The sequence below is a fragment of the Salvia splendens genome, chromosome 18 (assembly GCF_004379255.2).
Source record: "Salvia splendens isolate huo1 chromosome 18, SspV2, whole genome shotgun sequence".
In the NCBI taxonomy this organism is placed as follows: Eukaryota; Viridiplantae; Streptophyta; class Magnoliopsida; order Lamiales; family Lamiaceae; genus Salvia; species Salvia splendens.
The window spans coordinates 8,984,501-9,007,506 of record NC_056049.1 but is presented as its reverse complement, the minus strand read 5'-3'; the positions used below and the strand labels follow the sequence as shown (position 1 = coordinate 9,007,506).

The window sequence follows — 23,006 nt, the reverse complement described above, 5'->3', positions numbered from 1 at the left end:
TATTTGTAATGAACAAAGTGATTATTTTTCATTACATAAAAGAAAATGAGTTATCCGAAAAGATTAAGGACAAAAGGAGGGTACACCCAGAAGACGAACCGGCTTTCAATATCTTATACAATAAAAAACTAGTGGAGTCCAGTATTAAAACTATTTGTAATGAACAAAGTGATTATTTTTCATTACATAAAAGAAAATGAGTTATCCGAAAACTAGTGGAGTCCAGTATTAAATCTATTTATAATAAACAAAGTGATTATTTTTCATTACATAAAAGAGAATGAGTTATCCGAAATTTAAGTCTATAACTCAAGGTAAGGTGCCTATTTGAATGAGAGGTATGGGATATCATCAATTCATCACTATCAAATCTGCTCTTAGGTGGGATTCTATACAATAATGGTTTTGCCACATCCTAACAAATAGAGTACCGGTGGCATATCCACCTAGCCAGCTAGGGATCATATAACCCATTCACATTTTCTTCTTTTTATGTAATACACCCCATCCCCATTAATTGCCTACATGTATGTATGTCCTCATTAATTATTCACTTTTATTTTTACTAAAATAATAAGTGGATTCACATTCTACTAACTCATTTCACTTACATTTTAGTATAAAACTAATATTCACTCCGATCCACTTAAGATGACCACCTTCTTGAGTGGCACGGAGTTTTAGGTGTAATAGTTGTTTGTGAAATTATGATAAAGTAGAGTGGAAAAAGTTATTGAATATTTTAATAAGGAGAGATGAGAGAGAGATTTAATTCTAAATATAGAAAGTGAACATCTTGAATGAGACAAACTAAAAAAAATGCGGACATTTTGAATGAGACAGAGAATATATAAAAGTGGAACTCATATTCTATTAAATGGACAATTACGGGGGAGGGAGGCAGAGGAGTTAATATGTGTCGGAATCAATATTATTGGGGGACGAGGAATTAATATTTTTTCCATCCTTGTGTATCATTTCACATTTCTTCCAAAAAATAATTTGATAGTAGTACTATAACACTACTATTTTGAAAGGTAAAATGAAAATAATAATTAAATTATATAACTGATTACTAGGAGTACTTATTTTGAAATTTTCTTTTCTGCTGGCACTCAATAATCATCCCACGCAGATGCATTATACTCGTCTCCGTCTACTATTTAAAGAATTTTTTTGCTTGTTTTGAAAAAATTGTTTAATTTTGTTAAATAAAATAAAGGAAGAAAGTGAATCGAATGAGTGACTCATTTAAAATATTAATTTTATATTGGATTGTGATTGTAAATTAGTAGAACGTGGAATCCGCATATCAAAAATTAAAAAAAGATGAATGATTCTATAAATCGCGAACCACCCAAAATAGCATTAAATAATGGACAGATGGAATAAAATACAGTTAAATAATCACACTAGTCAAAGTGGCTCATGTGAGAATTATTTATAAATTCACTACCTACACAACAATTATTCATAAAATCAAAATGGATTGGATCTGGTCAACAACAATCGCACTAGCAATCACATTCCTCTACCTCCTTCATCAATGGCACAACCCCTCAAAAAACAAGAAGAAGCCATCTCTCCCTCCCGGCCCGAAAGGCCTCCCAATCATCGGCCACTTCCACTTACTAAGCAACAACCCCCACCAAGATCTATTCCATTTATCCCGCAAGCACGGCCCGATCATGTACACCCGCTTCGGCTCCATCCCAACCATCATCGTCTCCTCCCCCTCCGCCGCCGCCCTCTTCCTCAAAACCCACGACCTCATCTTCGCCGACCGCCCCCACCACGAGGCCGCCTTCCACCTCGGCTACGAGCAGCGCAACCTCGTCTTCGCCCGCTACGGCCCCTACTGGCGCAACATGCGCAGGCTCTGCGCCCTCCACCTCCTCAGCGGCCTCAAGGTCTCCCAGTTCGAGGCCACGAGGCGGGCTGAGGTCGCCAGCATGGTCGCCTCGCTGAGCGAGGCGACCGTGGCCGTCGATATAGGCGTCACGGTGGCGGCGGTGATCGCGGACATGATTAGTCTGATGGTGTTTGGAGGGAAGTTTGCGGAGTGGGAGCTGGACGGGGCGAGGTTCAAGGAGGTGATGACGGAGGCGGTGGCGGAGGGGGCGGCGTTCAACCTCGGGGACTATTTTCCGAGGCTGAGGTGGATGGATCTCCAAGGCTCGGCGCGGCGGCTGAGGAAGCTGAGTGGGATTTTTGATGGGTTTCTTGAGAGGATTATTGATGAGCATGTTGGGAGGAAAGAGAGGAGTCTTGATTTCGTCGATACGATTATGGGAGTTCTTGAATCCGGTGAGGCTGGGTTCGAGTTCGACCGCCGCCATGTCAAGGCAGTGTTACTGGTAACGTTCTGGCTACCTTCGTCCCCTATTAATTAGCATCGTTTGATTTGGCACGAGTTTTAAGACATGTAGTAGAAAAAGTTAACGGAACGCAACTCAGGTCATATAATAGTATTATGGAGTCCATTAACAAAAATAGTAGGAGTAGTAGTAAAAAAGTAAAGGTGTCATTAATGGGGGATGGAGGTAATACTCAATTCATTAGAGTTAGGGTGATAAATCATGCAGGTTGAGTCGTTATCTGGTCAACATGATAATGATAATCATATTAATCTGATAACGACCCATCTCGATAATATGTAACGGTACAGATCTGATTTACATGATAAAAATATGATACCTGATTTTTTTTAACCTCATTTATACTCGATTTATGGTTATTTTCCTTTTACTTAAAAGAAGCTAGGATTTTTAGTATAGCTATTTTCCTTTTCTACGCCAATAGTTATTTGTCATTAATTTCGTGATGTCGGATTTTCATATTGATTTTATGCATTTTAAAATATACTCCAGTGTAGTGTAGCAGCTATTTTCCTTTTCTATGTCGATCACTTCCATTGAAGTATACAAGATTTGGGGTATGAATCCATGTGAAAAGAATTAACTCCTTCAACTTCAAATTTCATTCATCTCTAACCTATGAAATGTTGCGGCATAGGATATGTTGATTGCAGGAATAGACACTTCAGCAGCGGCAGTGGAATGGACACTGGCTGAACTAATCAGGCATCCAGCAGAAATGAAGAGACTCCAAAAAGATCTTGAACGAATCGCGGGGCGAAATCAGATGATAGACGAACATCATCTTTCCAACCTCGAATACCTCGATTGTGTCATCAAAGAATCAATGAGGCTTCACCCCGTTGGTCCGTTGCTCATCCACCAAGCCACGGAAGAATGTGTCGTTGGAGGATACCACATACCGAACAAAGCCCGAGTTCTTGTGAATGTGTGGGCTATCGGGAGGGATCCGGATGTTTGGCCAGACCCCGAAAGATTTACTCCTGGTAGATTTCTAGGGAGCAGAGTGGATCTCCGCGGTCAAGATTTTCAGCTCATACCGTTCGGGTCGGGTAGAAGGGGTTGTCCCGGATTGCAGTTGGGGTTAACCGTGGTTCAATTGATGGTGGCACAGTTGGTTCATTGCTTTGATTGGGAGCTCCCTAATGGAATGGAGCCTGGTGATTTAGACATGTCTGAGAAATTTGGTTTGGTCACTTCTAAAGCAGAGCATCTCATGGCTAAGCCGGTTTATAGGTTGTCTTAATTAAAGTCCAAGTTTATTCAATTCGAAATAGTAATAAATAATCCAGTTTCAACTTTGATAAACAATTATATATGTTTGAATCTATAATAAACAGATGTATTATTTGAACGATCTTTAAACTTTAAAGTAATGATTAAAAGATTAAGCGTATGCATCATGCGAATGTCATTTCCCCCTTGATTTTATGCAAGCATTTTATATAATCGTTTTGATTATATATATTTTTTTATAGGTAAATGGATAGAAATTTAAATGTCAGTGTCACAGTAGAGTCGATCCCGTTGATAATACACTGAGCAGATGAATGAATGAGGTATTTGCATTTATTCAATTGTAGAATGAGTGAGTCGACCTCAAAAGGTTGAGGGTTTGTAGCTTAAAACCCAAGCTTTGATGCTTATATCAAGTTTGTTAGTAGTATCTTTTATGTTTTTATGCCACTTTTTCTTATCCTGTATTTTCTCATTTTACAATCACAAGGTTATAGCCGAATACCTTCAGAAGAAATGGACTATGAAACACGATCTTGATTTTAGACACGAAATGCATTTTCACATACAGCATTATAAGGTATGAATTTTGTTCTCACAGCTGACCTGTCTGAGCTTCCTACGTGGCGTTGCTCTAAAACTCCGGTCCAGATTCAGAGAGGACATCGACACAAAGTTGACAACATTTCTCATGTTCTACTTTCTTTTTGGTGCTATTGAAGTACTTTTTGTTGATATAATTCCTCTATCACAGCCTTGAAACTGCCCTAACTCGATCCACACGAGTAGGGGTGGGAAATTATACCGAAATACCGTAATACCTTACTTACCATACCGGAAAAATACCGAAAATACCGATTTTTCGGTATACCGCAGTTTCCGGTACGGTATGATACCGTACCGCAGTGTTTCGGTACGGTAACGGTATCAATTTTTCTATACCGCGGTATACCGAATCCACGGTATACCGGTATACCACGGTATACCGAATCCACGGTATACCGGTATACCGTGGTATACCGATATATTCGGTATATACCGAAGATTCGGTATACCGTGTACCGATAGATTATTATATATATATATATAGGTCCATGATCAATTGAGATTTTTTAGGCTAATTGAGAAATGAGATGCAATCTCAGCCACTCATTTTTATTAAATGAGCGGTCCAGAATTTGCCACATGAAAAATATTTTTAGATTAATTAATTATAAAAGGACAGAATGGTAATTTCATATTTTAATTAGGGATTGTGAGGGTGCTGGTGTGTGTGCTTCGAGATGTTGGCTTCAACAATGGTGGCTTCCAGCGCTTTCAGAGCGCTCCCGATCTCCGCGAAGAGCTCCGGCCGATCGTCGCAACAGATCGACGACTTGATCTGCTCCGATCCGTCTTCAATCTGATCGACGATTACCTCGTCGATCTCGCTCGGCACGCCGCTGCTGATTTTGCTCGCCTCCTTCGCCCTCTGCCGCTGCTCCTTCACGTGATCCACCACGTGCCCCAATGGCGCCGCCTTGTCCATCTATATTGATCGGAATCGGTCAATTCAGTGAGAATTTTGATTCGATTCGAGAGAGACAGAGAAAGAAGGGAAAATACCTTTTCAGATTTAGGGATGAGTTTGCGGAGAGTTGAGCGATTTAGGGATGAGTTTGCGGAGAGTTGAGCGTTGATTCTGTCTCTGCGGCGTTTCTCGGATGTTTTTTATTTGTTGAAAATCTGCGGCATTGGCTGTTGGTTTTTGGGTGAACAAATTTACTGTTGACATTATATTGAAACTTCAGTTGTAGACATTTGCTGTTCACATGTTGAAATGTATGAGATGCTGGTTTGTTGACATTGTGAATTGAAGTTGAAAATTTAGGATGACATTTTGTAGGTGCCTTTGGAGGTCTGTTGACATATTGACATTTGCGTTGCTAGTGACATTTCTTTGAAATTTATGAATACATTATGTGATGTTTTTTGCTGACATTTGTGGAATTAGCATGAGAACATACCTTGAGCTTCGTAAGACAACTCCATAAAATACCAATTTGGTAGATGAGATTGTATAGAATATTGACATGTCATGTCAACTACGGTACATATCGTGTCAACTACACGTACAAGCTATGTCAACTGTGTTACAAGCCATGTCAACTACACGTACAACCATGTCAACTACACATAGAAACCATGTCAACAACAATTATAAGTCATGTCAACTAGACATACAAGCTATGTCAACAATCTGACACATTAAAACATGAAATGACACTTATACCCCCGTGTTGACATAATGTGATAGCTGTTGACATTTCGTTAATCTTGTGGATTAGTGGCTGAGATTGCATCTCATTTCTCAATTTAGCTAAATAATCTCAACCTAACAGGACCCTATATATATATATATATATATATATATATATTAATATTAAATATGTTGTAATATATATATTACATTTATATATATATTATATTAAAAAAAATTAATACATCAATTAATACAATAAAATTAAACATTCAAATGATAATTTATTCAAACAAATTTAAAATTAACCTGAATTATTTTTTTATCAACTCATCCTATTAAATATAATAAACACAATAGCACATAACACCGAAAGAAGATTGGAAATACGATATCAGGAATAAGTTTCAACATAGCACATTTGAAAGAATTTGTATTAACTCTCACCATTTAGTATATGATTCTTTGTGTAATGTCATATTCCAAATATACAAAGTAATTAAAAATTTTGTTTTATTCTTCGTCCCACTTCATAAAATGTCAATTAAAAATATGTGCAGCTGAAAATGAATCAAATCGTTTAATTAGTGTTTAATTCATTGTATGTTATCTTATTTTATATACTACTTAAATTGAAGGATAATAAATAGGATACTGATCAGTCATTCTTAATTCTTAAAGAGAAATAAATGTCCAATTTAAATTACTAACTAGTGTCACGCTCGTGCGATGCACGGGTCATTTTAATTTCTTCATATTTATTTCATTTTGCGAAATAAAAGTTGTGAAATGATAAACAAAAGAATATTCGACATCCTCTTACTTTGGATTATACTTTTTCAATCACATTAACCCCACATAGACACAAGAGTGTGTTTAAATGCTACCTTTTCTTAAAAATGTCAATACGATCACATTAAAATTTCAACACATATTTGTGTTGACATTTTAATAAACTGTCTTGACATTTAAATATCAGACTTAAAATTAAAAAGCATTTTAAATCTGTAAAAATATGAATTAACCGTTGAGTTATAACTGTAGGAGCAAGTTTACGTTGCAATAATTTAATATTGCACTAGTGAGACACTTTCTAGTCGAGATTCATTTCATTGCAATATAGCGACCCTATACACTAAAAACTCAAACCTTGAAACCTAAATCCTAAACCCTTAACTTTAAAATATACTCATCATAACCAACAAATGAGCCAAATTTTGATATATGTTGAATTTTAGTATTTTCACATTAAAAAAATATTATTTGCTAGTATTTTAAAAATTTATTCAAATCAAAGGAAGACCGTGCCTTGTTAATATTTTTGAGAATTTGTATGCATGTTTATAATGATAGATTGAAATTAAAGTCTAGGGGGAAAAATTGAATCTTTATTTCATTACACTTGTAAATCTATTTGGAGATTTTATTTATAAGACCAATTATTACTACTATTGGTCTAAATAGCCAAAAATAATCAATAAGTACCTTCATTTTATCATTAACCACGATTATGGGATAAAATTATGAATATATGTAATCAAAATAATCCATAAATATATATTAAAAGATACTTAAAGATCAACATCATCGGCAACAACAAATATAATATGATACTTGATAACATGCTAACCAAAATATAAAATTGAATAGAGTGATGGACGAATTACCGATAGCAAAAAATAATGAACAATCGAGAAACCAATTAGTAAATGAACAAATCAAAAAACCAATTATTTTTCGGTATACCGTAATAACGGTATGGTAACGGTATCAAAAAATATCATACCGAATTTCCGGTATAACGGAATTTCGGTATACTGAAAATTCGGTATGGTATCGGTATTGAATTTTGTCATACCGTACTTTTCGGTACGGTATGGCACGGTCGGTACGGTATACTGTACCGACCCACCCCTACACACGAGCAGCCTTGAAGTGTGGTGCTGACGACGTTAGGACTCACTACTAATTACGCGTATTTGTTATCTATTTCTATTCGGGATGAGATCCTCTGCAGTGTAACAAAACACAGCATTTGCTGCTGTGCTCTAAACGCAGTAAATAATGAACAAAACGCGACTCTTTGCTTTTATTATGATTTTTTAAAATATTTTTTACGTTTTAATTAACATTTTAATGTAGATTTGCAAGATTCCTTATTTTATGCATTTAAATATAATTCAAAAATAAGATTTCAGTTACTGATTCGAAGGAGAAATTATTACTCTAAGATAAAATCATTAGCTTTGAGATTTTAAAGAAAAAAAGTATTTTAAAAACTAAATTGATAAAAATATTAAAAAATAAATCATGGTTATAATCTGATATGATAATTAATGCGTATAAATATGATAATTAGGAATCTAATTAAATTTTATAATATTATGTATAAATAAAAAAGTGATCCACAATAAAACTTTAAAATATCATAAAAAAGCAATTAAGTAGGGCTTAGTTATAATCAAATGCATAAAATGAGGAATCAGTAACAATAAAAAAATCATATTGAAAAGAAAGTAAAGAGGTCAGCGTTTTATTCATAATTTTCAGCGTTTAGAGCACAGCAGCAAATGCTGTGTTTTGTTACACTGCAGAGGATCTCATTCCTTTCTATTCCATCTTCTTTACCCTCAAGAGTCCAAAATTTTTGTTCTACTTTGTAGATTATACACACACATGTATTACTCTCTCCGTCCCCAAAGAATATGCACTTTGGGTTCGTCATATATTTTAATGCAAAATTGGAAAAGTAAGCGAGAGGTAGAGAGAAAAAGTAATTAAAGCATTATTAGTGGAGAATGGGTCTCATCTCATTACAGTGAAAAGAATTTTCAAAATTAGAAAGTGCATATTCTTGTGGGACAGGCTAAAAAGAAAATAGTACATATTCTTATGGGACGGAATGAGTATTGCCGTATAGTTTTGACTATCTGTAACTTGTAATGCAGAAGGTGTTGAGAATCCTTTTTGGAGATTGTTTAATGGTTTAATTGGGTGGAGATTGAGCTGTAAAATTATGGATGACCATGTGCTCAATAATTTTAAATTTAAATATGTCCTAAAGTTTTGTCAAATTTTATATGAATTTATGTATCCATTTGGCGGATGAGTGAACGCTACAAAATTTTATTTTTATAATAAGTTGGTGGAGAAGTGTTGGGCTCGCCAAGAAGCATTATTTTTACGTCGTTTTGGATTTGTGAGGGCATTATTGCACTTATCTGTACGGATTTTTTATAAGTGGTGTAGTGTGGTGTGTGTATGTTCTGTCTGTATTATTACTTCATTCGTTTCATCGTAGTATAAGTATTTCTTTTCGGTACGCGATTTAAAAAAAATTATGTTGAGTGAGTTAAATAAAAGAAGAATAAAATAGGAAATGGAAAAGGTAGAGAGATGAAGACTGAATAAAATAAGAGAGCGTAAAGTAACTGAGAAGAAATATGTTGACTTTTACTATAAAGGAAAATGACGCATCTACTATGGAACATACCAAAATGGAACAAGGGGTGTGTAAAATATCAATCCATGAATTCCACCTAGTGAAGCTTTTATTTGTCTTTTTACCATATTTATGGAGAAAATAAAATTAGTTTACTACTACTTGGCATGATGGCGTTATCATGGGCCTGATTGTAATAGTATATTTTTCAGCTCAAAACGTTTTTTTAGTATATACTATATGAGTTGAGATTTTTAAGTATTCTCTATTAGTACTAAATTGTCTGTATATATCAAGCTCGAATTAATGATTATCAATGAAGAAACATTCAATTATGAAGACAGCAAAAAACCCAATTACTCAAAATCAAAACATGCCTAATTTATGGTCATTAGGAGCCACATACATAATTAATAAATGCAAAATGCAGATTAGTCTTAATTAAGTATAATTAAGCAGATAACTGGACCACAACAGGATTGACCAAGAAGCCACACATTGAATATTAACTAAAACTAGAAATTAAAAAATTCACCTCCATTTGAATATGTCAGAGGTATGTTGGAACATCATCAGATTCATTGCTTTTTATTATAGTATTATCAAACTTGTTTCTTTTAAAGAGAACACTACCACATGTTAAGCCAATCTGTCTACTACTAGCAATAGACTTCTTGGACTAATATAATAAGTACATATATGTGTGTATATTATGTGACAAATTAAAGCTGATGGAGACGATGGATTATTTATGAAAAGTTATTGCAAGAAGTTAGCTGATGGAGACGATGGATTATTTATGAAAAGTTATTGCAAGAAGTTAGCAAGTGAAACAATGATTTGATTATGAATTAGTGTAGGGGGGTGGATTATTTATGAAAAGTTATTGCAAGAAGTTATCAAGTGAAACAATGATTTGATTGTGAATTACTGTAGGGGGTAAGAGCATCTGCAGCGGTGCTCGCGCCGACAGACGGCGTTGATAAGTCGTATTCTAGGTCTTGGTTACTGGTCAGTATAATGTGCATAATTGGAATATATCTGCAAAACAGTTGCTAAAGTGTGCAGGGAAAGTGTTCTAGCCAGTATGGGAATAATCGGATAATTCAGGTGAAAAGAGCGTCAGTAGGGTGCAATACTGACCAGGATGCATGCCAAAAAGGCTCGAGATGGAGAAGAAGGATAGCTAGGAAGATCAGTCGCAAGCAAGGGGCAAAAGAGTCATTTCATGAAGAGAGTCTACCCTAAAAATCAAGGGAGGCCTCCCTATAAAAGGAAGACACTTGGAGAGAGAATCATCATCAATTAGTTCATCACTTCTACGCTTAGTTAGAAACCTCTCTTCTGTAGATCGGTCCCTCAGCATTATCCTTCATATTCTCGTTCCTCGCCACGGCCATGGTCACCTGAAGCTCATCAGTTCGCCAGAGTTCCACATCCTCTCGTTCCAGTCAGCGTGTATCGTAGTGTCAGCAGTTTCATCGCCCGGAGTGGCAAAACAATCTTACTTGCTTTCGTAGTTAATCTTACTTGTTTTTCTAACGTTGGATCTGTTGCGTTTTTCAATACTTTCTGACTTCGAAGTATTTTGGTTGAGATCCGAACGTTTTTATGTTATGAAGTTGTTTTTGTGCATCGGATCTTGTTTGATTCAGTTTCTTTCTGCCTAGATAGCTTAGATCTGACTGTTTCGGTAATTTCCAAGTTTTGCAAGCATGTTTTCATTTCCGAATTGATAGATCTGAGTTCATGAGTTTAGATAGCTTTTAGATTCTAGATCTGAAATGGTTAAGTGTGGAAGCCTAGCTAACGTGATTTCTGCCACCTTGCATGTCACCCAGGAAGCGTAATGTCAGTTTCGTTAGTTTAATCTTTCGATTTGAAGTTTAAATTGTTAGATCTGTGTTTCCAAAGTTGTTAATCTGCAGTTCTTGTCCATTAATCTGGGTTTGTTGATCTGATCCAATTCATGTCGAAGAAGATAACCTCTCCATCCAAGTTTGGGACCACTTTTGCTTTTTAACTACTTTTTGCTTTGTCCTTTACTTTTCAGCTGGTACTTTTCAAATCTGTCAGCCTAGTCACCTAACTACCACTTATTCCCTGATATGGCGTTTCGCCTTTTACAGTAATCCCGTACCTTCCACATATTTTCAGAGACATAATGTTCCCTCACTCTCACATACACAACCACTTATCAATCATCATTCACCCCTCCTAGTCAGTAGAGTACCATCTTAAATTCTTGCCTAGTTAGAATCTCAACCCAAAGCGTGGTAGCTAACCAACCTTTCCAGAATATCACCACAATTACCAAAGCGCATTCATCACTATGGCATTCGACCCTTACATCCACTATACTAGACAGTAGAAGTGGGTTGATGAATTATTGATAGCCAGGTTCAGGATTAGCTGGGATTTTCTATCCTGTGGATACATCATTTGCTTGAGGCGACACCTGCAACACCTTGGCTCTTTCAAATGGCGCCGTTGCCGGGGATGAATGACGTTATTAACTGTTATTGTGTGTGATACTTTGGCGTATATATTGTTCATAATTTTTTTCTTTCTTTTTCTTTCAGTTTATAAGAAGCAGTTCGGCTCCTGACCATTGGAGACCGAAGATGCTCCAGCGAGGAACTATACTTGTGACCACTCGTTCTGGCCTGTCGACAGCCCTGTCTGACCTAGGTACGAGTAGTGACGAAGAGCAAGACACCATAGAGGGAGGAATACCAGAACAAGTACTACAGTTGGAGGGTAACCCAAGGAGAATGGCTGCCCAAGGAGATGATGATCCAGAGATCGGGACGCTGAACGCGCATACCGAAGGAGAACCACTGCAAGCTATAGTAGTCACCCCGGGGCAGACAGCTTGTGATGTGAAGCCCCATGTTATTGCAATTCTGCCCACGTACTGCGGGAAAAGCTATGAAGGCCCCTACGAATTCCTTCATGAGTTCTGTAAGATTTGTAGGGCATAGAGAAGGCCAACAGGGGCGACAGAGGATGACTACAGATTAAAGGCTTTGCCGTTCGTTCTAAAAGGGGAGGCTAACACCTGGTTCATGCGATTGCCCCTCAATTCTATTGAGAGTTGGGCAGATTTCAAGTCAGCCTTATTATGTGAATTTTTTCCGTCATCTAAGACGAGTGCACTGAAGAGGGAGATAACCAGTGTGAAGCAAGGTTACGATGAGCCTTTTGGATGCATGTCTGAACCATCGTATGGCAGATATAGAAATACATCACACCTTTTATGAGGGGATGAACAAGGCGACAAAGGATCTGGCAAACTCCTTGTCAGGAGGAAGTTTCACGCAGTTAAGGGTCAGTGAAGCTAAGAGGATCCTAGGGAAACTCTTGAGCGCAAAGAAGGAGTACGACAATTCAAGAGATGGTTACAGCAGAGAAAGGATTGCGAGTACCTTGTCTACTGACCAGGAGCATAAGATAGAGCAGAAGATGGATTTGAAGATGGACGAATTGATGAAGACACTCCTGAGCACGATCGAGAAGAACGCACCACCAACTTCCCCAGCTGGGAACTACAAGGGTGCGGAACAGGGAAACCAAGGACCGAGCTATGATCAGCCTAATAAATTCGAGAATATGGAGCAAGTCAATGCTGCCGGGTACTACAATTCTAGTGGGCATTGGATACAGGGGAGACAACGGGACGCACCATGGAGGGACCATCCGAATTTTTAATGGGGAGATGAAAACCAAAATCAAAACCAAGGTCCAGGTCAGAATCAATACCACCCTCACCCAAACCAAAATTTCAACCGTGGCCCAGAAAATCCCAACAACCAGTTCAACTGGTCAGGAAGGAACCAACAACCCTACAGTCAATAACCTCAAAACCAACCACCACAAAACCAGAACCCAAACCCTGTCTATGTACCACCCCACCAGAGAAACTTCCAAAATTACCTGAATCAGCCTAATCAAGGTTCCCAACATCAGAAGAACCAGAACCAGTTCCAAAACCAGGCCCAATATCAAAACCAAAACCAAAACCAAAACCAAAATCAATATCACCAAGACCAGTACAACCCTCCTGGCCAGTATAACCATTACCCACCTAACCAGAATCAGCAAAACTTTCAAAATTTCCAGCCCAACCAGAACCCCCAGTATAACCAGCACCAATGGCCAAATCAGTCCCAATATCCTAACAGATCAAGACGATCTATGGAGGACATGATGGGAGAACTGCTCGCTTCACAACAGAGTATCAAGGGTGAATTGCAATCCAACAATGAAATGGTGCAGGGGATGCAGAGTGCCCAGAAGGAACATAAGGCGAATATTGATATAATGAATAGGCAGTTGGCCTAGCTGGCCAGTTCGATGGGTGAAATGAAAGGGAATTCCGGGAAACTCCCATCTACAGTCCATGTACCTGAAAAGGCAAACGTGAGCAATGTCACATTACGGTCCGGTACAACCTATGAAGGACCCCAACCGAAGAAGTCCAGTGGAGAACCTAGTGGGACGAAGGTGCTGAGAAATGTTGTCTCAGAAGAGGAGCTACGCAGACCTCTACCCCAAATGCAGGATCCATTTTTCTTGGATGAGGAACCATCGAGAAACGGTGAAACCGGAGGCATGCAGCCCAAGGTGGACTCACCTAAGAAAAAGGGACCGACGAATGAGACTCCAGCCCAGAATGTACCCAAGGAAAACTCTGGAAAGGCTGTTGAAGGACTGGTTGAAGAGGAGAAAGGAAAGAAACCGTTCCCTTACCGTTTCGTGACCAAAAAAAAGAAAGAGAACCCAGTGGATTACATGTCGATTTTCGGGAAGCTGGATGTTACCATACCATTCCTCCAGGCCGTAAAGCTACCCCCACTTGGGAAATTTATTAAAGAATTCATAGCCGGGAAAGCCCAGGAGGAGGGAAAGATCATGGTGGAAGGGATAGCATCAGCAATTGTGCAGAAAAAGCTACCACCCAAGAGAGCCGATCCAGGTATGTTTACTTTGCCTATAACTATAGGAGATGTAAAAGTCGAGCATGCAATGTCCGACCTGGGAGCTTCTATTAATGTTATGCCTTTGTCAATCTATAACCGGCTAAGGGAGTGACGTTGTCAAACACTAGGGTGTTGATCCAACTGGCTGATAGATCATGCATAAGTCATGAGGGTGTATTAGAAAATGTGTTGGTGAGAGTACATGATTTTACTTATCCTGCTGACTTTTACGTGATCAAGATGGGTGAGTCTGAAGCTAGGGAGTTAAGCGGTATATTGTTAGGAAGGCCATTTCTTAGGACAGCCAAGACGATTGTAGATATGGCTGAGGGAACAATTTGCATTGATTTTCATAGAGAGAAGTTTACCTTTGATATCAATGAGGCCATGAAAATGCCTATCGATTCTGAAAATCTATGCTATGTTGATGTAATTGACCCCTTAGTCCAAGATTTTCTTGAGACTGAATTATTGCAGGAGAAACTCCAAGCTTTAGATGTATATGGGCAGGCTGATGTGGAAGCGGCTGCATGGTGCGATCTGATCAGTAGCCAAGGGTTAACTGACGAAGAGATAGAAGGAGCAATTAAGGATTTCTGCCAGAAATCGGAATTTATTGGAGCCGCAGGGGCTCAGCTACCAGTCAGTCCAGATGAAGTTTCAGATGAAGAGTTGGAAAAGGAGGGGGATGCTGCAAGAAGCATTCTGCCGGCTGACATACTTCCCCCACAAGTTGAATTGAAGAAGCTGCCGGCGAATCTGAAGTATGCCTTCCTAGGGGAGGAAAACTCGTACCCGGTGATCATTAGCAGCTGCCTGACGAAAGAACAAGAAGCAAGGCTACTGACCGACCTAGGCAGGAACAAAAAAGCAATTGGATGGAGCTTTACAGATTTGGTGGGAATAAGCCCCGACGTCTGCATGCATCATATTAGGCTAAAAGAGGGGGCGAGAGCACATCGTGACTCGCAGAGGAAGGTGAATCCCAACATGCGGGAGGAAATATTGAAGGAAATCTTAAAGTTGCTGTCATTGGGGATTATCTACTCGGTGCCCGATAGCGAGTGGGTCAGCCCTGTACACATGGTTCCCAAGAAGTCCGGGATTCAGGTGGTTCAAAATTAGAGGAATGAGCTGATACCGACAAGACTAATCACTGGTTGGCGGATGTGCATAGACTACCGCAAGCTGAACGCCGCAACCAGGAAAGACCACTTTCCCCTACCGTTCATCGATCAGATGCTGGAGCGACTGGCTGGGAAGAAGTACTTTTGTTTTTTGGATGGGTAGAGCGGGTATTTTCAGATCTACATGGACCCTGAAGACCAGGATAAAACTACCTTCACTTGCCCATTTGGAACCTATGCGTACAGACGCATGTCGTTCGCTCTTTGCAACGCTCCGGGAACATTTCAACAATGCATGATGAGCTTATTTTCCGATCTGATCGAGGAGTGCATATAAATATTCATGGATGACTTTACAGTCTACGAAGACTACTTCGATTCATTCCTTCATCACTTGGACGTAGTTCTGGAGAGGTGTCAAGCAAAGAGCCTAGTCTTGAATTTTGAGAAGTGTCATTTCATGGTCATAGAGGGCATCGTCTTAGGGCACGTGTTGTCAGAGAGAGGTATCCAGGTGGATCAAGCCAAGGTGGACGTCATTTCCAAACTGCCTTTCCCTACGGACCAGAAGGGGATAAGAGGTTTTCTGGGGCATGCAGGATTTTATCGACGATTTATAAAAGACTTCGCCAAAATCGCCCAGCCCCTTACCAGACTTCTTCAAAACGAAGTGGAATTCAATTTTGATGAACAGTGGAAGACTGCTTTCAACCTCCTCAAAGAGAAGCTGATATATGCACCAATTATTCGGGCTCCTGACTGGGATCATCCGTTCGAAGTGATGTGTGATGCCAGCGATTACGCGGTGGGAGTTGTGTTGGGTCAGAAGATCGAGGGAAAAAGGTATGTGATCTTTTATGCATCTAAGACATTGAATCAAGCTCAAAGGAATTATGATACCACGGAGAAGGAGATGCTAGCCGTGGTATATTCATTCGAGAAGTTTCGGCAGTACTTGTTGGGATCCAAGGGCATCGTCTATACTGACCATGCGGCCATTAAGTACCTGATTGCCAAGAAAGAATCAAAACCCCGCTTGATCCGATGGGTACTCCTGTTGCAAGAGTTCGATTAGGAGGTGGAAGACAAGAAAGGGGTTGAGAATAAAGTTGTAGATCATTTGAGCAGGATAATGCAGGATGGGAATAGCGAGGAGGTGAGAGATCGATTCCCGGAAGAGCACTTGTGTGAAGTGATTTTCGCCGCCAGAAAAATTGATTGGGAAGAAGTGATGAAGCTTACTGGCCAGGATGTGACAGAGGAAGGAAAGGTAAAAGTAGGACAGGAGCCATGGTATGCGGACCTAGCCAACTACTTAGTTTCAGGAGAGCTTCCAGAAGTTCCGAACGTCACTAAGGCTCAAAGAATGAAGATCAAGAGTGAGGCAAAATACTACTTTTGGGACGACCCGTATCTCTGGAGGGTAGGAGCAGATCAAGTGATAAGAAAGTGTGTTCCTGACTGGGAGCAGAGAGACGTATTGACACATTGCCACTCTTTGGCATATGGAGGACACTTCGGTCCCAAGAAAACGGCAAGAAAGATTCTGGATAACGGATTTTATTGGCCAAGCCTCAACAAAGATGCCTACGAGTTTTGTAGAAGTTGTGAGCGTTGTCAACTGACCGGTGGAATATCAGCACGAGATGAAATGCCACAAGTCCCGATCATTGTTTGTGAGTTGTTCGACATATGGGGGATGGATTTCACGGGGCCTTTTCCCTCTTCGTATGGGAACTTATATATCTTAGTTGCAGTTGACTACGTCTCCAAGTGGGTAGAAGCCAAGGCCACGAGCACGTGTGAACCAAGAGAGGTTGCCAAGTTCCTCATAAGTAACATTTTCAGTCGGTTCGGAGTACCAAGGGCCATAATATCCGATCAAGGCACCCATTTCTGTAACCGCACCATCGAAGCCTTGATGAAGAAGTATGGTGTGCACCACAGATTATCCAGCCCCTACCACCCGCAAGCAAATGGCCAAGCAGAGATCTCTAACCGGGAGATAAAGAAGATTCTAGAAAAAACCGTCAATCCTTCTAGGAAGGACTGGAGTATGAGGTTAGAGGATGCTCTATGGGCATATCGGACAGCCTATAAAACTCCCATAGGAATGTCTCCATACAGAATCGTTTTCAGAAAGATGTGCCACTTACCCGTTGGAATTGAGCACCGAGCATACTGGGCAGTACAGTAAGTAAATGTGGATGCTACAGCCTGTGAAGAGGAAAGGAAGCTGCAGTTGCAGAAGTTAGAAGAACTTAGATTGGAGTCGTTCGACTCAGCCATGTGGTACAAAGAGAGAACTAAATTGTGGCACGACAGAAATCTGAGGACCAAGGATCTCCATGTTGGCCAGAAAGTACTACTCTTCCAGTCAAGATTAAAGCTCATGCCTAGAAAGCTCAAGTCGAAGTGGACAGGGCCTTATGTCATCACCGCACTCCATTCTAATTGAGCAGTGGAGATTTCAGGGAGTCTTCCTAACTCTGAACCTTTTATCATTAATGGACATAGGCTAAAAGTATTTAGGGACAACAGTGATGTGGCTGTGGTGGATGAGATTCCACTGCTTCATACTGACCGGTAGGACAGGGATTGGAATTCCACTGGGCTAGCTCCTTTTAGTGTGATTTACATATGCTGCCACAGTAGAATTCCAATTTTCCTAAAGGAGATGTAAATATGGTAAATATGTGGTAGTTAAATAATTTAAACCGTTGCATGCAAGTTAATTTTAAGAAAACCCAAAAATATTTTTCGGACCTCAAATATTATTTAGGAATACGTATTGACCACCAGCATACCCATTTGGTGAAACTCCCAATTTTATTTAAGTGTCTATTTCACTTTGTTTCTAATCTAGGAAAATATAGGGGAAAATCATTAAGGGACGAAGTTTGAATTTGGGGGTTTGTTGCAGCTTTGCAAGGGGACAGCGACTGGGAAGGCGCGTGTGCAGAGAAAGAGAAACGACGTCCAATCAGGGGGCAGAGCTCTCAACCGTCTCCCATATGAATCGGCGTGACCTGGAAACCGCCTGCAGCCGGTTACAAACCCTTCGCAGCCGACAATGGAAGAGCAGCCACCGCCCGCAACCACCGGAGCCGACTTCTCAGGCTCCGACGACGGTTTCTTTGGACGTAATGACAAAGTTCCTTCGACAGCAGGACCCAAGTCGAGATTGGGCGGCTGAGTTGGCCGGTTTTAGCCAATCGGGGGCAAATGGAGCATGACAGTAGAAACCCCAGCAGTACCTGCATCAGAACCGAATGTGCAACCCACAGCACAACCACCCACTTCCATTCCGACTTCATCAACAATTGCGCCAGAAAGGGAACCTCCCTCGGCGACCGAACCCTCGGAATCCGCCCAAACTCCCCAACGAAGCGACTCAATAGATGTTGACCCCATCTCTGCCTATTACGACTCCGAACCAGAGGGAAGGGAGGTGAGAAGAAGAAAGGAGGAAAAGAGCCAGAAGGGAGGCGATGAAACCAGAGAAAACGCCGACAGCAGAGCCCATTCCTCAAGAAACGGCGAGGGAAGAGATAGATTTAATTGAGACAGCTAGAAAGCAGGGCCTAATGACTGATGAAGAATTTCAGGCTCTTCAGGATGAGGTAAATCGAACGGAAGATGGTACCGCCACGATGGCTGAGGGTCTAGACCTCGCATCAAGGGCAGTAGAAGAGGGTGAGAAAGACGATGGAGAGAACAACTCAGAAGGCCAAGCCGAACGGCCAGTAGACGAAGTGGTGGGAGGCCAGACTAGAAAAGAAGGGACAGAGTCAACAACTCCCCAGACAGAGGCGGGGAAGAGTGATGTGCATATTGAGGAGTAGGAAACAGTAGCAAGAACAGAGGTACCCGGACCAGTGGCACCGCCAGTGATAAAACCAAAAGTTGTCAAGAGGAAGTTGGTGTTGAAGGGCGACCCTAGGGCAGAGCAGCCGAAGCCGAAGAGGGTGTTGCAAAGATGCTTAGGGAAGTGGGCATCCAGTAAAGCAAAGGTAAACACGGCGGCAGATCCGGTGCAGATTTTACGTGAAGAATAAGGGACCACTCCCACAAAACCTGGGGAGGGATCCTTACCCACTACTGATTTGGAGGATACTGCGGTGGCAACCGAAGCGGTCTCCCAAACGCCGAGTGACCAGGGCGAAGAGACGACGTAGATGGCTGAGGGGTCGGACCTCGCATCTGCACCAGCCGGTCACGTCGAGTCGAGAACTGAAGGTACTCGTATCAGTACTGAGACCTGACCCTCTGCCCCAGACCAGCCTTAAACACACGCTGAGAAGGAACCAGAAGACGAGCGAGATAGTGATGAGGACAGACATCGTGCAGAGAGAAAACGGACGGGGAAGGCCACTATGAAGAAGAAGCCCAGCAACAAGAAGCCACGTACGGTGAACACTGGCATAGTCATTACTGAGTCAGTTCAGCGAGCCCAGGAACACCGGAGGGAATAGAGTGATAGCGAATACGCTGTCAGTGAAGAGTCAGAATCGGACATCGACATTTCCTTGGAGAATGAGGAGTACAGTGAGCAACAACTCCCGTACGATCATCGGGAGCTAGTGCATCCCCCGGTAGAGAGACTGAGGTACCGGCGCTGGACAGTGGACCTTACTGATGATCTGGTGGAGGAGATGAAGTTATTCGACTCTAATAAGCTACAAAAGGTTTTCGATAGCAAGGATGAAGGGAGTAAGCAAGTGAAGAGCGGAAAGGTACTTCATATTCCTTCTTTATATGAGTTGGGTGCCCGTGAGCAGTTTCTCTCTTATTTGCATGCGTTAGGATTCGAATGGTTACTGGAGAATGGGAACCCGAATATCAGTGTTAGGCTAGTAAAGGAGTTCTTTACTACATTCAGATTTAGGATCACCACAGATTTGGACGAGGTTTCTATTAGCTTTCAGTTGTTTGGAGGGGAGATAAGCATGAATCTGATTGAATGGACAGTACATTTGGGGATGTGTAGTCTGGAGGAGGCGATAGGATCGGAGTGGCAGAGCAGGGAATGGGGAATTCCATGTAGACACGTAGACTTCGAGCCCAGGAGGCATGGGAGGAATTAACTCACCCGGCCGCTGGGAAGTTTGCATCCACTCTCTCTCGCCCCATCCATTTCAATAACCCAATCCTACGCCTAGTACAACTCCACTTGGACTTCAATTTGCTGGGGCAGTCGAACTCCGCTGTACGAACGTCAATGACAGAGTTATACCTTCTTTGGTGCGCCAAGCGTGGAAGGAAGTTACATATGGGTTTTTGGACTGCTTACATGCCATCTAATTGCCACCCATCCAGCGAGAAATCTCACCCTCTGCCATATCTTGGGAGTGTTCGTCAGAAACAACATCATCATCACAGAGGCTGAAGGCTTATCCCCCCAAATCATGGTAGATCCCCCTGGGTTGTTTGATACCTCATTCTTCGTCCGAACGAATGTTGTTTACATGAGGCAAGGAGTACCGCGTTTTTACACGATGGGTGAGGAAGCTATACCGACTGGGAGAACTACAGCAAGCCAGGGAACACAAGATCAAGAACAGAGGAATGAGAGATTAGAGAAGGCAGTGGAAGAGTTGGCGGAAGAGAATCGACAAGCTAGGACAGAGTTAGCTCGCCTGACAAATGTAATGGAAGGGATTTTGAAGGAATTAGCAGAAGGAAAGTTAGTACGAAGAGCTGGACCAAGTGGCCATGGAGGCCAAGATGATGAACCCAGGGTGGCGGAGACAGAGGTAGCAGAACGAGAGGAAGAAGGTAACAGGGAACAAGCGGAATCTGAGGAAGAACCATCCGGGAACGAGGAAGAGGATCTGGCAGAGCCACCTGCACCAAGCCCTGCTCCGCGGAGGAGTAGGAGGAACATGTGACCACCACCCCCCTTGACAAGTTAGTTTTTCTTTTCCTTTTTAAGTTTTAATTTTTCGTATTTCGTATTTTATGTGTTTTTTTTTAGGTAGTATAATCTGTGTAGTATGTGAGCAAACCCCTTTCATAACACTTAGCATATACAATAGTCTAAGTGTGAAAAGTAAAGGGTTTGCTATTTTTGGCGCATGTGTTTCTGTTTATGTTTTTTTATTTTTGAGTGCATGTTAGCTCACACTTAGTCCACTGCGTAGCCTAAGTGTGGGGAGTTTTTGTATATATGTGCGTGTGTTTGTTGGGTTCTGTTTAGGTTTTAAAATTCTCCCACTTAGCCTATTATATAGTCTAAGTGTGAGAAGTTTTTAGTAGATACATGTGTTGCTTGTTTGGTATGTCTGTGTGTCAGCCATACTGGCCATTATCTTTTTCCACTTCACATTATCTGAGGGCAGACACTTGTGAAGCGGGAGGGGGGATGCAATGGCGAGTATGACATGTATATATGTGTGGTCTGTGTTATTGTTTGTCTAGGTCTAGTTTTTTTTATATACGTGTTGATTGGGCTTAAAACTCAACTGCCTCGAACTGACGGTGAGGGGAATTGATGGAGATAAGACATGCTGGACAATGGAAACCACCCCCCTTAGTATCTCCTAGTCACTGTATATGATGCAAGTATGAGAGAAAAACCCATCCTTAGAGCCGAACACAAAAACCCTCTTAAATGTGAGTTAAAAGCCTAAAGTGGAACCACTTTCCACTCGTCCAGAAAAGAAAAGAGTGGCTGCCACAAGATGCCTAGTGTAAAGTGACCGCGTGTAGCATACACTGAAGGCAGCAGGAAACCCCCTCCCAAAAAAAAACCCTTAGAACCCCACTTTCGAGCCATATATACCCAGATATAACCCATCAGCCACTGGGACTGTGTGTGTGCAAGGCATAAGGCAAGGAGGCAACTGGCCAGAAAGACATGCAAGAAAGAAACCAACTGGAGCGAGAAATGGAGAAGCAAGGAGAAAATCGACCAGGAAGTCATTCCAGGTCCCAAAAAAAATAAGAAGGAATAAGGGTGGCGAAGCCACAAAAAGGAAAGAAGAAGAATGTGAAGAAAATGGTAGAAAATACTTGACCACAAAAAATTGAGAAGGAACAAGGGTGGCGAAGCCACAGGACGCTACTGACCAGTTGGGAAGCAACATCAGAAAAGGTCCAGCCAAGCAGAGGTGACAGTCGAGCCTGAGCGCACACAGTTTCCCCACATCGAAATAAATTAGAGATTTTTGAGCCTAGAGCCTCAGGAACAACCAACCCAAACACTACAAGCCAATAGCCCCGTTACAAGTTTTAAAGACCTTCGGCAGCCGCACGTGAGATCTAAGTCCAAAGCATCTGTGGTTCAGCGCTATGAGATAATACAGTCCTAATATCCCTGGTGAGGAATGAGTGACTGAGCGCATCTGGTGTTTGGCCGAGAGTTTGGGTGATCTTGACGAGCGGATATACTGACTGGAAGGAAAAGGGGGGCGGCGGAAGTTCAAGACTGTCTAAGGCTGGATTGCACTTGACCCAAAGGGGAGGGATGGTTGAAAATATAGCCCGATTGACGTGTTTAAGTGTTTCTTTTGTCTTTTATGTGTGTTTGTCTTGTTTATGTGTTTTTCTTTGCGTCATAGTTTAGAGTCTAGGTTAGGATAGAGTCGGTCAGGGGTGTAA

The 23,006-nt window shown here is 41.2% G+C and overlaps 2 protein-coding genes across 2 annotated transcripts; one reads left to right on the top strand and one right to left on the bottom strand.

The window, feature by feature from the left end:
- Window positions 1-1,484: 1,484 nt before the first annotated feature.
- Window positions 1,485-3,827, top strand: LOC121775757 (cytochrome P450 71AU50-like). The gene is made up of 2 exons (XM_042172798.1): window positions 1,485-2,357; window positions 3,016-3,827. Exons 1-2 carry the CDS (start codon window positions 1,485-1,487, stop codon window positions 3,622-3,624), a joined length of 1,482 nt encoding a protein of 493 aa, XP_042028732.1. The 3' UTR covers window positions 3,625-3,827.
- Window positions 3,828-4,860: 1,033 nt separating this feature from the next.
- On the bottom strand, window positions 4,861-18,818 carry LOC121776696 (transcription factor bHLH51-like). The gene is made up of 3 exons (XM_042173878.1): window positions 18,651-18,818; window positions 5,220-5,312; window positions 4,861-5,142 (listed from the first exon to the last, which is right to left on the bottom strand). The coding sequence occupies exons 1-3, from the start codon at window positions 18,816-18,818 to the stop codon at window positions 4,861-4,863; spliced, it is 543 nt and encodes a 180-aa protein (XP_042029812.1).
- Window positions 18,819-23,006: the final 4,188 nt, after the last annotated feature.

Bases quoted from the DNA above. Each gene is read 5' to 3' on its own strand.
- LOC121775757 (XM_042172798.1), top strand. From the start codon at position 1,485: ATGGATTGGATCTGGTCAACAACAATCGCACTAGCAATCACATTCCTC. The intron at 2,358-3,015 runs GTAACGTTCTGG...GTTGCGGCATAG, and splicing joins ATGTCAAGGCAGTGTTACTG to GATATGTTGATTGCAGGAAT.
- LOC121776696 (XM_042173878.1), bottom strand. From the start codon at position 18,818: ATGGGGTCAACATCTATTGAGTCGCTTCGTTGGGGAGTTTGGGCGGAT. The intron at 5,313-18,650 runs GTTTCTACTGTC...AAAACATCCGAG, and splicing joins CTGATGCAGGTACTGCTGGG to AAACGCCGCAGAGACAGAAT. The intron at 5,143-5,219 runs GTATTTTCCCTT...CGATCAATATAG, and splicing joins TCATCCCTAAATCTGAAAAG to ATGGACAAGGCGGCGCCATT.